Here is a 17,925-nt window from a genome sequence, read left to right on the forward strand (position 1 = left end):
GGGGAGAAAAATTGTGTATGCAAATCATTATCAGTGCCCAAAGAATGGCATAAACCAAATGGTATGGAAATTCAAAGGAGGAAGACATCTTCTGGCTGGAGAAGATGCCACTTCAGCTAGGCCCTGAAAGATGGCAAAGATTCTGATATTCATTCCATACATAAGGAACAACATGAACCTAAGCTTGAGTTAGTAGAGTTCTATAACCTCAAAATTCAGATTTTGGCTTTTTAAGTTCTAGAAAAAATGCATAATCATTGTCAAAAAATTCAAACCAAACGGAAAATATGTAGTGTAAAAGGCCTGACTCTCATCACTGTCTACCTACCCTTCCGCGAAAGGTAACCTCCTCTCCAAAGGTAACCGCCATTCATCGTTTATTATGTATTTGTCCTGACTCTTTTCTATACTATTAAATTAGAGCTCTATAATTATTTGACTAGGAAGATATTATTAAACCCATTTTACCAAAAAGTGGGTTAAGTAACTTCTTTGGGCTAAGGAATTCTTTAAGTGAATGTTCCATCATACCTTGTTATTATAGGGCTATTGGCTTGAAGTGATTTAGAAGGACTCAATTCAGTATTGTGAGTAGATCTTGTTTATGAGGAGTCATTTTGACCAGAACTGGAAGAAGCCTAGGGGTGGGTGCTCACATATTAGATGAAAAGATTCTACTCACAACAGAAAGTCCTATGTATACTGAGATGGGTATTCAGGTGTCAGCAGACCTTTTGGTATACCATAGGCTTTATTTTTGTCTCCAACAGAAGGTGAATTTTACTCCAATAATGGAATGCTGATGAAACTGTTGAAGGCTTAAGAGAAATAAGACATGTTCTCCTCTACAACATCACTTTTAAAATAAACCAAATGAATTACTTATCGACTTGTGTCTAATACAACAGACAACTGAATTTACTCAAGCTTCTTCCTCTCATATCCAAAATCAGACTTTAAAGGAACATATCATAGAGCAGATGATGGGAACAAGTTATACGAATGTAGAACACTTACCCCAGACTGCCATGAAAACAGCAAAGAAGACAGTGGCTCCATTGTCAAAAAGGTGGGTTACCTGGGAACATTATGAGTCACAGTTAAACTAATTTCCTATATATAATATTGCAATTCACGTTTTTTTTTTTCACGTTCTGTAAAAATAGCTCTGACAATGCAATGAATTTGACAGGGTTTCTTTGGGGGATATTCCTTTTGGACCATAAGAAAGAAGGGATTTTTTCTGTGAAATAGTTTGGATATAGAAGGAGAATTTGTTCCATTTATGTGGCTATCACTTAGTTGAGCATTTATCAGCAGCCCCAATGGTGCTGTTAAGAATTTCCTTTCGCACACTATAAAAACTAATACACATGCATATCTCATGTGGATAGATTTATATTTAAGACCAGGTAGGGGGCTTCCCTGGTGGCACAGTGGTTAAGAATCCACCTACCAATGCAGGGGACACGGGTTCGAGCCCTGGTCCGGGAATATCCCACATGCCGCGGAACAACTAAGCCTGTGCGCCGCAACTACTGAGCCTGCACTCTAGAGCCCACAAGCCACAACTACTGAGCCCACGTGCCACAACTACTGAAGCCCACACGCCTAGAGCCTGTGCTCCGCAACAAGAGAAGTCACCTCAATGAGAAGCCTGTGCACCTCAACGAAGAGTAGCCCCTGCTCGCCGCAACTAGAGAAAGCCTGCGCGCAGCAACAAAGACCCAACACAGCCAAATATAAGTAAATTTAAAAAAGAAAAAAGACCAGGCAGGTATTAATGTTGCTGCTGTAAAGGTTTCTGATTTCCCCAGCACTGTTTTTAATGCTTCATTTATTCTCTTTGAAAACATGGCCATTTTGTGTGTGTAGTTTTGAGCAAACGTTTTCTGGGCTGCCCCCTGGACTACGGCATTATAAAGAAGAGCAACCCATTAACACAAACCACTTCTACCTTTATTAAAACCTCAGGTAATCACTACATTTACCTCTTACACATAACACAAAGACAGCTAGCAAATACTTTATTGCTAGAATAATATATTCTATTGCAATCACCATAGCAGAAAGCAAAAATATCTCTTTTCGCTGTAACACTGCCAAGCTCATTTCCACCTCCAGGATAAATCACACCAACATCAAGCCAAACTGAAATGATGACTGATACGTTCGTAAAGCATAACCTTTTTTTTTTGGTGCTTAATAGCTCTCTATAAAGTATACTTTACTGTCCCTTGGAGAACGTGCCAAGTATAAACAGGTCTTTTCCTATTATATCAGATTGTGAAGTATTTCAAAATTTTCCAAAAGTTTATGACTTTTCTTTCTTTAAACACAGGAGAGATAGAGAGCATTCAGACACCTAGTGTGAGACAAAAGTCTAAAGCCAACTTATTTTGATGCCAGAAGGAGTGTTACACTACGTATATCAGGTGGTCAGCATCAAATCAAGCCCGAAAGCCTTGGCGGTAAGTGGTTGGTTTGTGCTCCCTCCTAGGGTACGTCCTGGTGGACACTCCCTGCACCATCAGGGAAGATTCTGGAATGGATTGTGGTTGTCATTGTTGTAGGCTGTGGGGATCATTTTTCCTCCTTCTCTGGGTAACATGGCTCAAGTACAACCAGTCGGAGTCCTTCCCTGGAACTGGTATGAAAACACTTGGAGAGACACATTTTCCCGCTGCAGTTACCGATTTGGAAATATGTGAATCAGGGTGAATTAATAGGGACTTCTAGTTCCTCCTAAGATGGTAAGCTAGGACGGGCTAATGGCTCCCTCTGCCAAAATCAAACCTGGAGAAGCAGGAGAGCAGATTTCAGGAACTGACAAAACACACAAACACACAAACCAAGATCCTGAGAAATGCCAGGGGAAACAGAAGGTTGCCTTAAGCTGGTGTGAGTGTGTGTGTGTGTGTGTGTGTGTGTGTGTGTGAGAGAGAGACAGAGAGACAGAGACAGAGAGAGAGAGACGGTGGGGAGTGGTAGTGGTTCCCAAGCAGAGTGAGAACACAGGTTAGAGAAATACGTAAGTTCCAGTCTAGCCTCTCCCTCAATGGCATTGGAAAATTAGTTTCCCCTCCCTCAGAAATCAGCTGCAACAGGTCAAATCACAAGTGCTGGTATTCTTGGGGGTAATATCAGGGACGCCCAGAGTCCCACTTTGTCGGAGAGATGATGAATGTAGGTGCTGCGTGGCCGGCTGGCCTCGAACATTCACTTCTCGGTCCTTTCCCTTTTAAACCCCAGGGCTGGTAGTTACAATCAAGGGAGAGCGCCTCCTTCCAACTCTGCTTTGTTCTAAGCAGGCTTACAAATGAAACTGACCAGAAAAGCCCTCTGACAGAGCGACAGCGCACAGTGGTGCCTGGGACACACTGTCCTCTTCTCTCTGTAAACTCACCAGGACTGACCTGGCCTCTGACCCTCACCCAAAGTGGTCGATACCTCCATGGGACAAGCACCCACAGGCCAAAATCACAGAATATCTGGGGAAGACAGCTGCCTCCAAAGAATTCCAAAGTAGGCAATATACACCTTCTGAAACAGACATTCTGTAACAGCAGGTCAAGAATTTAAAATAAGCGTGCAAATATGTTTAGGGAGATACAGGAAGGAAGATGGAGGCCTGGAGCTGTGACGGTCAGCAACCATCTCTCCCGTCATGAGACGAGCACCTGTCTACAGAATGATCACATAGACAGGCGGCCAGAGAGTGAGATCTGAGGGCCTGGATGACCAGTTCTCGGCATGAGGTTCTGCTGCTCAGACAGTGTGAGCTGCTCTAGTATCTTCTGCAGTGAAACGAGCCAGTAAAGCCCTTTCTGCTTAAGCCGGTTTGATTGAGTTTCTGACCCTTGCAAGTACAAGTGCGAGGGTCAGGGATAAAACATTCCTGATGAGCACAAGAGCTGCTGACTGACTTGGATCTGGGCTCCTCCTTGATCCAATATTTCTATGCATCCTCAGTCTCATTAAATCAGTCCGGCATTTCAAAAGGAGACTCTGTCTAACTTCAGTTATTTCATTCTGAGGCCCTTAAGCCTTCCTTTTACTAAGTTTCCAGGCCAGGCCAAATCCAAAATTTAGAATCTAAGCATCTTGAAGCTCAGTATGGCACAACGACGTGTTTTATACTCAGATAAACCAAGAGCCAGCGACTTGCTGCTGTGTGACCACCGATAAACAACTTCTACCTCTCTGAGTCTCTGAGTAAAATGGGAATAGTAACACCTACCTTGAAGTTGCTGTGAGAATTAGAAATAATAAATGTAGGTTGCCTAGCTATTATTATAATTATTATCATTTTAGATCTAGAGAGTTTGGTAAGACGACCGACCAATGAAGGCCCTATAAAACCTGAGCACGCTAAACTATCCATGATGATTATTTTAAGGAATTATTACAGCTCCCCTAAAAAAAAAGGAATTTCACTCAAGGCAGATCTTTAACAAACAAACATCGCTCAAACAAACAAAACTGGGCTTCTGAGATTCCCCCAAAGCAGGATTTTTACACCTGGGTCATTCGTGCTTAACTCATGATCTTTTTTTTTTTTTTTGCGATACGCGGGCCTCTCACTGTTGTGGCCTCTCCCGTTGCGGAGCACAGGCTCCAGATGCGCAGGCTCAGCGGCCACGGCTCACGGGCCCAGCCGCTCCGCGGCATGTGGGATCTTCCTGGACCGGGGCACGAACCCGTGTCCCCTGCATCGGCAGGCGGACTCTCAACCACTGTGCCACCAGGGAAGCCCCTAACTCATGATCTTTAAGCAAAATTATATTATTGACCAACCTCTTTTGATTCTCACCACATCTCTATTTCCCAAGCTCACTCTGTTGAATTTGTCCTCATCCAGGCAGGTCTATCTGTATGTTCTCCAAAGGAAGGGAGAGTATTTTGGGCTTTTCTGGTCCCTTGCAGCACATACTAAAAGCCCAAATCTTTGTAAAATCACAGCTGGTTGCTGTTCCTCCCACCAGATTGGCCACCTACAGGGCTAGAGACAGCATGGATGGGTGGGATCCTGGGCTGCCTATCTAATGTACCCACACTTAAATTGAGCAAAGCTCTGCAATGCCAACAGTATAATTAGATGGATCCAAGCTGCAGTGATTGTAGAGGTTACATAAAATCTGCCAACCCCTTTCATACCTGGAATCTGGGTAAGCTGATAGGCAGTGGGTCTTAAATAGTCTTCATCAGTCTATACTCCAGCCATTGCTTTGCATTAGCGATACTGCCCTTCAGTAATGAACTCTAGAAATTTGATGAATGTGTCTAAAATTTTAATAAAGTGAGGTATAACATCAGAAAGGGCTATGTAATAACATACAGACATAATGGTGTTATGTATTTTTTTTTCAAAGCACTTTCACATATGCTATCTTCTTTGGTCCTCATGACATGCCATGGGGCAGAGAGGGCAGGTATCGCTGCCTGCATTTTAGAGAAGAGAAAGCTCAGGCTCAAAGAGTCTGTACATGTGCAAGGTCAAGGAGGTAAGTAGCTGACCTGAACTTGAATCTAGGTCTTTTGGACAATAATGATGATGAAGAGGAGGAAAATAATGGCAGTTGTCACTTACTGAGACCTTACCATTTGCTAAGCACGACGCTCATTATCACATTTCTTATAAAGCAGTCATGTGAAACGAGTATCATGTTCTCCATTTTACAGATGAGAACACTGAGGCTCAGAAGAGGTTAAATAACATGTTCCTCTAGTAACAAGTGGTAAACAGCACAGTCAAGATTTGAACCTAACTTTCTCTGATTCCATCAACTGTTCTATTTGCTTCCTGTGATAATAATTAGAGCCAATACATTGTAAATACATATACAGTAAAACGAATATCTGAATTAGAATACTGAATGATGAAGGTAAGTCTCTCCTACAAGGTAAACTTGAGAATCAAAGACCAGAAAGGACGGAGAGAATGTGGTCACCACCATCTCTCAGGAAGGTGTATATTAAATTCAATCTGGGACTTCCCTGGTGGCACAGTAGTTAAGAATCCGCCTGCTAATGCAGGGGACACAGGTTGGATCCCTGGTCCAGGAAGATCCCACATGCCATGGAGCAACTAAGCCCACGCGCCACAAGGACTGAGCCTGCGCTCTAGAGCCCACAAGCCACAACTACTGAGCCCGTGTGCCACAACTACTGAAGCCCGTGCACCTAGAGCCCACGCTCCGCAACAAGAGAAGCCACCGCAATGAGAAGCCCTGCGCCGCAACAAAGAGTAGCCCCCACTCGCCACAACTAGAGAAAGCCTGCACGCAGCAAAAAAGACCCAACACAGTCAAAAATAAGTAAATAAATTTATATAAACAAACAAACAAACAAATAAATAAATTCAATCTGACTAAAATGCTGCCTAGTTGAAATTACCTTGGCATAAACGCAGCTGTCTGACAGCCTCATGAATGGACAGTATTTATCGCACACAGGACACATGATGATATCTGTAGCTTGGCAGACTTCTTTACTGGAAAAGAGAACGAAAAAGGACCACTGTTTGATGACATAACAGCATTTTTTTCCCCTTCAATTTCACCAGAATAGTCGACCAGTAAATAAGATTCAGTAGATTAAATTTTTGCCCTCAGAAGCTTCTTAGCCTTTTCTTAGTTATTAATATAAACAAGTCCCTGCACAGTTTAATAGTTTGATAAACCTACGTATTTATGAGGCTGTTTCTTGGCTTTTACATATTAATTAGTTAAGCTCAGGAAAATACATGAAGCAAAACATTGATTGTTTATACCTCAGGTTATACAGAAGTCATTCACAACACTGCACAGGTTGGAAGCGATTTCATACTGAATTATGGGAACAATGAGATACCTCACAGTGCCAGTCTTAACTTCTATGTGCATGATAAATAAGAACAAATTATGGAGGAATAAATAAAAATACTAGGGAGTAGTTCTGGGAGAAAACCACATCTCATTAACAATTTCCCCAGAAATTAAAATATTTTTGCAGGTCACTTTTATTTTTGCAGTCACTTCTAAAAGGCACATTTATTTATTATTTAAGATCACTGTCTGGCCTTGTACAAAGATCTCTGTGAATACATTAAACTATATTCTAGCAAAAGAGCCAAGATAACAATTGTTAACACTGAATCATTCACAAGGTTTCAGCAAGTTGGTGGGATGTCTTTCCAGCTTACAGGGTCCTTGTAAGAACACACAACTGATAAAAAAAGGATGATTAACCCACTATTTTGCAGCATTAGTTAGAAAGAAAAAGGTGAAAAAGTCAGAAAAAGAGCAACTTTGAGCCAGTGAAGGAAAGTGGTTTGTTCTGTGGATATGTAGTGGCTTGTATACCCATAAATGTGAGCTTTGCTTCCTTGGTAGCTGGAGACCACAGCAACAAGGGCAATGGATGGGCAGACCTGGTGAATTGAACGTTTTGAATTTTTCCAGGAGAGACTGGAAAGAAGTTAAAATGAATAGCTAAGTGGGCCGATCGTCTGTGAACACCCCCAAAACACAAATGCCCAACTCCAAATATAAGCAAAGGCAGGCTAACCCAGAGCTCCCCGTACCTGACTTGGCAGTGATCCAGAGTTATGACTCCATACAAAAAGACAAATAATCCAATGAAAGCGGCTGGGAAGAGCATGCCGGTGTACCAGCCCAACCAGGCAAAATACAGCCCAATCTTCTCTCCGAAGTACCGCCTGTTTAAGACACAGCAGCCTTGCAAATTATACTGAAGTGTTTAAAGTTAGGCATTATAACACTTTGCTCAGTCATTTTACTTTGTTGTGGCTTTGCTGATAACCATGCAGACAAAGTAAGCGGAGAGAATGGAACGTTTGACCAAATTTAAGCTCTGGACTTAAGTTTCTTTTCCTATTACTCTAGATCAGAAATAGAATGAACCCTTCCATAAAAGAACAGGATTGTATGCAAGCTTGTTCTGAAAACACAGAATAAACCCAGCTCATTCAGGAAGTTATACATGATACTGTTATTGACAAGGAACCAGGGGAATTTGGAGAGTCAGTGCCAACACATAATCTCATTTTTGCCATTTCTGAGTGTGTGTTTGTTTGTAATGCATGTATTATAATTACATATATTTTTTTAAAATAGTAAACAAAATTACTGTGAAAAACTTTTAAACACCCCTTTCAATATTTTGTAGTTTTACAAGATGTTTAAAATGCTAGAATCATAAGATGTTACAAAGAAAGAACTCTAATTACTGAGATTCAACATGAATCAATTCTGAGAGCAACTTTCCCTTTTAAGTGATGACTCTTCACAGGCATTGATATCTACCTCTATAAATATTTTCCTGAGACTAACCAGCCTGCCTAGTGCCCTGTGGTCTGTGAAGTTTGGTTTTTATTTCTTAAATATCATTATTGTGTTTTCTATGCCCTTCAACAGCTAAATTTCATAACTTAGAAGTTAATTACTTCTTAGTCCAATGTAAGAATATTCGAATTATTTCTTATTCTCCTTCTAAACGAATGCTAACCATGTTTCCAAATGCTGTCTGCTGCTTGCCTCCTAGAGTACTCAATGGCTCCTAAAAGCATGGATTATTTATTTATCCTATCTTCTATTGTGTCCCAACAGAAACCTTCCACTTCCAGAAGACTTTTCCAACATATATTCATATACACAAATATTCAGTTATCCATCCAACAAATTAAAAAATACCTACTATGTGCCAAAAACTGTGCTAAGTTCTGAGAACACAATGGCGAGCAAAATAAGCTTGGTCCCTCCTCCTATGAAGCTTGCAGGGTGACAGAGGAAACACACATAAATCAATTAAAGAAATAAGCTTATAATTACAAAACTGGGAAAAGAGCTACAAAGGAGGGGAACACAATACGATAAGTGTGTATAACAAAGCCATCTGACAACTCTAGCCAGGGAAGACTTCTCTGAGGACGTGACTATTGGGTGGATGCATGAAAGTTAACTGGGTGGGGTTAGGGATGGGCTAGAGTGCTTCCAGCAGAGGGAACAGAACCTACAAAGGCCGTGTGATAGGAGGGACCAGGTGAAATAAGGGTGGTGTGGCTGGAACACTGATAATAAGAAATGGGCTGGTGAGGTGGGCACAGGATAAGCCTCGATGGGCCTTGCAGACCATGCTAAATGCATTGATTTTTCTCTTGAGAAAAATGAAAAGCCATGAGAGGACTGTAGCCAATCTGGGGACATGACCAGTTTCACATTCTGTCTCCAGAGTGGAGAATGGAGTGGAAGGGCCAGAAAGGAAAAAGGGAGACCACGAAGGGGAAAACAGCCATAGTCCAGGTCACAGGTGAAGGAAGCAGCAGTGGTAGAGGAGATGCTGGGGTGTGGCCAGATTCCAGAGATATGGAGGAAGCAAAATCTAGATATAGGACAAGAACTATTTAAGAGATGAGAGTCCCCAGTTGCTCCACAACTTCATTCCACTCAAACCTTGCTTGTGCTTTTCATGTCCCCTCCGTTTGGCCAACCCAAATCCCACTGCTCTTCCAGGGCTCAGCTCCGCACCTCCCACAGGGGCACTGGCCCATATCCATCCTTTCCGTTTTTCTTAATTGTTGTAAAACTTTTGGCCTCCATCACACATGTTACCAAATTATGCACGGTCTTGTTTTACAGTTGTCTCAAGTTTGCAGGGCTGGTTTTCCTGAAGGAAACTGCATTTCTCAAAGCCAGAGCCCATGGCTTCTGCGTGTCTTTGCCAATAGTACTTAGCATTGTACTAGGAACACAATGGGCAGTTAATTAATACTCACTGAAAAATGATAAAATCTTAATCAAGAAACTGTCACGGATGGGAGCTGCTTTGCCTGCAGCAATCTTTTGTAGTTTTTAATCGATGTAATCCTGTAACACGGGACTCAGGCTGGGAAGAGAATTGGCTTTGATATTGTTTCCCTACTATTTTATCGTATACTGAGACTCGTCAAAGGCAAGTGATCTCATCTCAGAAAATACTGTCCACTCGCCCAGATCATCTGGATCATCTGTTACTCACACAGAGAAGGGGACACAATTCGTCAATGGCCTTGGGTCAACAGGAGCAAACCCTTGTAACAAGGACTCCGGGGAGATGAAATGTAAAGTGAGTTGTCTTATTATTTCATTTTCCTCTGGCATCATTTTTGAAGGGCTCGGGGAAAAGTGAAATAAATCTGGCTAGTCTAGGAAATGAGACATGACTTTCTTTTTAATAAGGAATCCATGAAGTGTGGATTGTTACTACTCAAGCTTAATAATCGGTCTCTAAATAAATAATGAGCTGTCAGAGTATAATGCCTCCATGGCAGAAAGTTGGGCATACACAGACAGTTAAAGAAAACCCACATTTTCACTGCACAAATATCATAGGTTAAAAGCAGATATGCTCTTTTGACTTGCAGAATGAAAACCACCTTTAAAGGTTATTGGTTTTCAGTGAAAATTAAAGTCAGCCTGAAATTCATTAGAACGACAGCACCCTCTAGTTCCTACTTGCATAATAGTAACTCATATTCCATCTGTCACTAATATATGCAAGCAGTGTTACCTCTCTATAACTGCTATCGATAATTTGTCATTAACAGTCACACGGGTGATGAGCTTCTTATGGAATCCTGGGGGAGGCCTGGCTGATCTCACATGCCCCTTTCCAAGGCGCTTTTGGAGGAAACACCAGCCTCATCAGAGGGAGGTCAGGTTTACCAAGAGCGACCCATGTCCTCTGATAGGCTGCCCTCTTGGGAATAAGTCAGATTTGAGTGTCAGCTGTGCACCGCAGACCGTTTTTGTTTTTCCCCAACGTTGGCTTGTCCCGGTTGACAGTCTGCCCTCATCAGCCTGTGTAAGCTTTATATTTGCATCTGGTTAAAAACTCACCTTACAAGGTCCAAAGGCTGGTATTTATACCACACGCCCCAGGAAGCCCAGCACTCATGGAGCAGATGGCGGTGGTTTACTGCTCCGTGGGTTCTAATGGAGTTTTTACTTCTGTAACTTCCCTGGATAAAAACACCACTGCTGGTGAGGTAATACCCACAAAAGCCAAAAGGAAAAGCTGATAGTAATACTAGCCTTTATGGCAGGAGTAGCAACAGGGGTGATATGAGGAAAAAACAGATCCATTCTATTGAAGGGAAAGCAGTATGATTAGTTATTCTGGACATAATCTTGATGTTGATGCCATGTTGTAAAAAGCCCGTGCTTGCCGGAATCAGGCAGGTCTGAACCGAGTTAAAATTCAGTTCTGTTACATTTTAGCTAGGAGATCTTATACTCTCTGAGCCTTGGATTCCCAGGTCATAGTGGAATGAACACCTGCCTCATTAGGTTTCTTCTGTGGTTTGAATGACTAGAGCATCCTGCCCCAGAGGCCATGCCCAAGACTTATGAGTTCTCTTTACCACTTGTCTCAAGATAGAGTAGTTGGTAAACAGCCATAGCTGTAACCTGGTCAGATGGTCCTGTCTATAAGAAAACCCCAGAATGCAAGAGTGGTAAGTTAGCTAAAAATTACAATAATTCAAATATAATTCAACCTCCTCATAGAACAAATGAGGAGACCGTGGGCCAGTGGAGTAGAGCGTTTCTAAGTTCAGTTAGTAGAAATGCTAGTTTCACAAATAGAACAGGTACTTTCTGGAGGTGAACTAATTTTTGACATTTTAACTTGAGAAGCCCTTTCTTAGTGGAAAGTGAACAGGCCCGAGAGACAAGGAACTCAGGTTCTAGCTCAGCTCAACATCAACTCACTCTAACATTTCTCTAAACCTCTATTTAAATTTTTACCATAAAACAAGGCAACAAGAGCTGCCCTTCCTGCCTCCGAAGGTTGTTATGTGGTCAAATAATATAATCAAGTTAAACTGAGAGCAAAAATTCAAAAGAACGATTATGTTATTACTGCAGCTGCTATTACTAATTTGGAAGCTCTCTTTTTATAAAATACAGGGCTTTAGCAAGATGCCCACCACCCACTTGCCTGCACAGAAACTTCTGTCCACCTACCGCTGCTCAGACACTGCCCTTACCGTGGGCAAGGGATGGGCAGGGGGAGGATGCAGTCATCACTGCAACCCTTTTTTGGGGGGCAATGCCAACTAATAACCACACGATATGCTTTGGGGACATCTGTCTTTAACATTCAGAAACACCTGTGTGTGACTCCAGAAAACCTTTGTGTCAAAACGTTTGCTTCTGTTACACAAAAAGGATCACTCCACAAAGGGTTCATGGCTGTCTATAATAGGGTCTCAGACGAAAGCCTCTAGTCTCCTTAATGAAAAAGGCTTAAAAATTCTACACCATCCTCTCCATCCTCCTGGTGTTTAAAATCAAGAGAAGAAACACCATAAGCCAAATAAGAAATATATTTTGGAAAGACTTGCCATGGGTGGATAGTTGGAACTGTCCTCCAAGCTTAATTGGCCAACTGTTAACATTGTTTCCCATAGAAGATTTTTCTGAAATTCTCTCTAACTGTAGTTTCACCCTGGCTACTGTGTGAGGTCCTAGAGGATATGGGCTCTGATATTTATCTTTGTGTTCTCTGTGTTGTACTGCGACTGGTACAGGTTCAGTACCGTGAAAATGACAGTAATCTCTCACCAGTCATGAGAATTACGTCCCTGAAAACCCATGTATATAAAGTGAATTCTGGGTTAAATTACCCAAAGTCTAATGGGGGAAACAGAGTTAAGGGTAATCACAGTTACATTTATAAAAGTCCTAATAGATGACAAAGACCATGTAGTAAATAAGAATATAAAAATTTATACGTCTTAAGCAACAATAAGTACAATACTATTAATTTCTATTTATCATCCTTTAGTTCCTAGAGACTTTGCAAAATGGCTTCCTCCCACTCTCTAAGGATTAGCTATAAAATTTTTTGTTGCAGAGACTATATATTTCAGAGACATTTTCCCGCTGGGTCTGGCGCCTCATGCAAATTTTCAATGCCTCTTTCATTTTATGACTTGCGGTCCCTCAGCTATTCCTCTAAATTCACACTGAGTGACTCTTGATTCAAGTACTCATGCAATTAGAATAAAAAGACAGAGAGAAATAAATCCAGGCTGGGGGAGAGATATCACAATGCAAATAGGCCCTCCCCCACTACCCACTGAACAAATTATTCTGAACAAATATCACATCAACAAACTCAATTAATCACTATCCCCAGAAGCTGATTTAATAACACGGAATTGACAGAGAAGGAGAAAAGGCAGGACAATACCTCGTGCAGAGGAAATGCAGCTTCATAGGAGCCATTAGTAAGCAAACGATTCAGACCTGTAACAATAAAAAAGTCCAATGTGAATCAATACTGAGTTGAAATCATCACAACGTAAGACTAATGTAAGGGTGGTCGTTTTGGGAGAAAACAATCTACGTTTTCAAAAGTGGTTCAAAACTACTTGGGGACAACAGCTTAGAAAGTTTTGCTACCTGCTAGGAAACTGGAATCAAGGACTAGAAAATCAGGTTTTCAAACAGAAACAAAATAGTGAAGCACACCTAGCACGGTGCTTGGCATAGAGAAGCGCGTGCGCTGAGAGACGTGGATGAATTAATCATACCAAAAAGATGATTTTCCACCAGGAGCTCTCCCATTTTCATCCAGAAGCTTCAATATGGACAAACCTAACTCCTCTGCATTAGACTAGTGAGATGACTTTGGAAAGTCCTCTTGTCCTCAGGCCTCAATTTTCTCATCCATAAAATGGGAGAGGGGTATTGGATATGTGGATTTGCAATGTTTTATTGGTTAGATATAAGCCACAGTTTCCACCCGCACTTAAGGGGAAGGGACTACACACTGGGGAGTCACCCTAGGGTGTGTCCACCAGAGGTTTATGAATTTTTTTCAGAGAACCAGCTTTTGGTTTCATTGATTTTCTCTATTTTTTTGTTTTCCATTTCATTGATTTCTTCCCTGATTTTTATTATTTCCTTTCATCTACCTACTCTAGATTACTTTAGATTTAATTTCCTTTCCCTCCCTCGTTTCTTAAGGTGGAAGGAGAGGTCATTAATTTGGGACATTTCTTTTCCTGTACAGGCATATAGTGCTATAAATTTCTCCCTAAATATTGCACACTTTTTGATATACTGTGTTTTCATTGAATACAGCAACTTTCTGATTTCCCTTTTGACTTCTTTCACCCATGAGTTATTTAAAAATATATTTAGTTTTAAATATTTGTAAATTTTCCAGAGATGGTCTTATTGGTGTCTAATTTAATTCCATTGTGGTCAAAGAATTATTAAGTCTTGTTTTATGTCCCCAGGTATGGTCGCTTGGTAATGTTCTGCATGCACTTAAAAAACGGGTATTCTACTGTTGGTGGTAAAGTGGTCTAAAAGATCAATAAAGTTAATTGTACTGTACTGTTCAGTTCTTCTAACCCCTACTGATTTTCTGTCTACTTGTTCTATTAATTATTGAAAAAGGGGTATTGAAACCTCTGAGTATAATTATGGACTTGCCTATTTCTTTTAGCAGTTCTTGCTTCATGTAGTTTGAAGCTCTGTTATTAAGCATATAAACATTTAGGATTGTTATGTCCTCCAGATGAACTGACTCCTCCATCATTGTAAAGTGGCTTTCTTTATCCCTGGTAACAGTCTTTGCTCTGAAATCTATTTTGTCTGATATCAATATAGCCACTTCAGCTTTCTTTTGGTTAGTGTGCTATATATATATTTTTGATCCTTTTACTTTTAACCTATTTGTGTCTTTAAAGAGTGTTTCTTTGCGGGCAGCAAAAAAATTAGGTCTTGCTTTTTTTTTTTTTTTTTTTTTTTGGCGGTACGTGGGCCTCTCACTGCTGTGGCCTCTCCCGTTGCGGAGCACAGGCTCTGGACGCGCAGGCTCAGAGGCCATGGCTCACGGGCCTAGCCGCTCCACGGCATGTGGGATCTTCCTGGACCGGGGCACGAGCCCGTGTCCCCTGCATCGGCAGGCGGACTCTCAACCACTGAGCCACCAGGGAAGCCCAGGTCTTACTTTTTAAATTTAATGGCAACTTCTGAATTTTGGACTGGGATTTTCAGACCATTTATATTTAATCGTTTGTGAATTAAGAGGTGTTCCAATCTCATTGGAAATCCTTTTGGATTGCTCTTTCTCTGGCCTTGGGTAGTTTCCTGACGTGTGTACTAATCGGTACTCTGCTAAATACTTGAGGTGGCCCTCTGCAGATCTTCAGGGTTCTCTGGGAAGCTCTCTGCTTTCTGGTATGTTGTCCTGTGAACTCTGGCTGCCTTGGTCTCCCTGGACTCCCAGCAACATCTTTTCAACTCAGGGAGTCTACCAGGTTCTGCCTGGATTCTTTTTCCCTGTGTTGCTGTCCAGAAACCATCTCACTGTAGTAAGCTGGGGCAATTGTAGGGCTCACCTCATTTGTTTTCTGTCCTCGGGCTTCCCTGTCCTTGACTGTCCAATGTTCAGTGTCTTGAAAATAGTCGTCTCATACATTTTTTGTTTTTCCTTTTTTGACTGTTTCAGGTGGGAGAGCAAATCCTGTGCCTGTTACTCCATCTTGGCCAGAAGTGAAAGTGTAATGTTTTGATCTTTAAAGTTTCTTTCAGATCAAGAATACTACTACTTCCTAAAATGTACTTCAGAGAAGATGGCTGGAAGGATGTCTCTCAAGTGGCTTAGAGATGAGGTCTCTCCATGCTTTAGATCCTGATGAGAGTCCAGAGTCTTAGCCTAACTGGAAAATGGAACATGTACTGATTCACTTTTTATTGATGGAGGGTCAATTAATGTTTATGTATTTTTAATCATGGTAACATGTAAATGTATTTTAAGATGCTTTGACATTAACACTAAATGTCTAAGAAAAGCATCTGAAATACAAATATCCATAGGGCTTTGTATTTTGTCTAGCACACAGGAGGCCCTCAGTAAATACCTCTGTAATGAATGAATAAATGATTATGTAGAAAGCTTTGATTTTCTGGAGCCTCTATCAAGAATTCTACATATATCATCAATAACTTTCAAATATCCCGGAATAACAGAAAAAATAAGATTCACGGGGACCTAATAAGAGACTTCTCATGACGACCTTTGTAAATTTATGATAATTTATCACAGACCTGAAAAGTAAGAAAGCAGTTAATGTTTAAAATCTATCACCTTAGTAACTTCCCCTTTGAGCACCAGTTTTGAAAATATGACTTCATCTCAAGATTTATTTTATGCACTTATATTGTTAAATAAATCTTTGTTGATCTATTAATTGCTCTATTTTGAAAATGGATTTCACTAGGTTTGATTTTCAGAGTTGTAATAAACTCAGAGTGAAATTGAAAAACTTACATAGTGGTAATTTTTGCTCCACTGAAATACCCTTATAAGTCATGTTTACAGACAGTATTTTTGTATTATCTCTAATCAATGTTGGCTCATGCAAGATGCCACTTTCAGAAAGAGTTTCAGGCAGAAAATAACACAGGATGAATATTAATTCTATCAATAAATTAAATTTTCTTCTAACATGTTGTTTATTTATGAAACCAAAGATGATAATGAAACACTGGGTCAATAGAGCATTTATAGTTCTACTCCATATTTTTCAGCATAATGTCTGATCTTGGGTTAGTAATTTATTCTGAGATCGGTTATTTCTAACCAGATATTTTTTCAGTTCGTCATTACTGATTTTCAAAGCACTGGGGTTCTTGAAGAGAATTCTCTTTCTTTCATCAAATGAGAGAAACTTTTACAACGATCATTTCTTACTAGTAACAATACTACACTTCTCGTGTTTTTTCAAAACATTTAAAAATTATTGTCTTTGCCCTTTTCTGTCTCCATCTTGACTAGTTGTAAAAAATAACCCACATTTTGAGATGCAAAAGTTAAGCACAATAATTGCTATATGGCCTCACTGTACACAGTCTTTGATTGTGTACGAACGCTGATGGTTAGACATTGATCATGTTTAAAAGATTTTCAATTCAGTTCAACAAGCACTCCTCCTATGTGCCAGATACTGTGCTAGACAATGATGATACAAAGGTGAACAAGGCAACTTATTTACAATTGAGGAGCTTATTATCTAGATCAGCAGTTTTTAGCTGCAGGTTCTCAATACCCTAGTATGTTATAATGAGTTGTGAGGTGTGCTTGTATTATACTACCAATATTAGCGAAGGGACTGTTTTTAAAAATTATTTGCATGTTATGAAATAATCCAGAATAGCTACTGCCATAATCATTTCACTTCCACTCACTTGTTTTCTAGCATGTTCCTGATATGATGTTAACCAAGAAAAGTATGATAAAAGTATGTATAGCACATCCTAAGTTTGTTAAAAAAAATCACGTGGACAAATGGGGTATAAAGATGAAAAGAGTAATTAATGTGATACTTAAGTTATTTGGTATGCAAAAATGTCAACAGTGGTCCTCTTTAGTTGGTAGAACTTTCATAATGTCATTGAAAGTAAATAATTCAACGTAATGAAAGAAGAGTTGTACATGATCGTCAAATAGACACTGCAAAAATAATTGCCATTGGAATTCAGAAGAGGAAATCCTTGGAGCCAGAATGGCCATGGAGGACATTACTGGGGGGGGGATGTGTCCCAAGGATGGATGGCTGCCGCAGAGAATATGAGAACGTGCTAACCTACAACCCCATCCAAGTCAAGAAAGCCCTAAGTCAGGTTCAACGTCACCACACCCACCTACATTGACTCTCACTGAACACATGATTCCAGGTGTATTCAGATCTGGACTAGGTATCTGTTTCTCCCTATAGTATTTTAATTTATGCAGCTTGGGATCAAAGTAGTGTTTTGCAGCTTCGGCATACTAGTGACTCACACTTGCATTCAACTAAACCTCCCAAGTCTATCTCTCTTCATGATGTGTTGAGCAACATTTCTCCCACACGGTATCAGGGTA

At 40.6% G+C, this 17,925-nt stretch overlaps 1 protein-coding gene across 2 annotated transcripts in view; it reads right to left on the reverse strand.

The window, feature by feature from the left end:
* The window catches only part of ANO4 (anoctamin 4), a 193,952-nt gene that overhangs the window by 97,614 nt on the left and 78,413 nt on the right, over positions 1-17,925 (reverse strand). For both annotated transcript variants that reach the window (XM_060305767.1, XM_060305768.1), the window contains exons 6-10: positions 13,237-13,292; positions 10,878-10,999; positions 7,565-7,699; positions 6,397-6,493; positions 1,018-1,078 (exon numbers count right to left, since the gene is read on the reverse strand). In XM_060305767.1, the coding sequence (XP_060161750.1) occupies positions 1,018-1,078; positions 6,397-6,493; positions 7,565-7,699; positions 10,878-10,999; positions 13,237-13,292 (471 nt within the window). The remainder of the gene's footprint in view (positions 1-1,017; positions 1,079-6,396; positions 6,494-7,564; positions 7,700-10,877; positions 11,000-13,236; positions 13,293-17,925) is intronic.

This window comes from Globicephala melas, chromosome 10 (genome assembly GCF_963455315.2).
Source record: "Globicephala melas chromosome 10, mGloMel1.2, whole genome shotgun sequence".
In the NCBI taxonomy this organism is placed as follows: Eukaryota; Metazoa; Chordata; class Mammalia; order Artiodactyla; family Delphinidae; genus Globicephala; species Globicephala melas.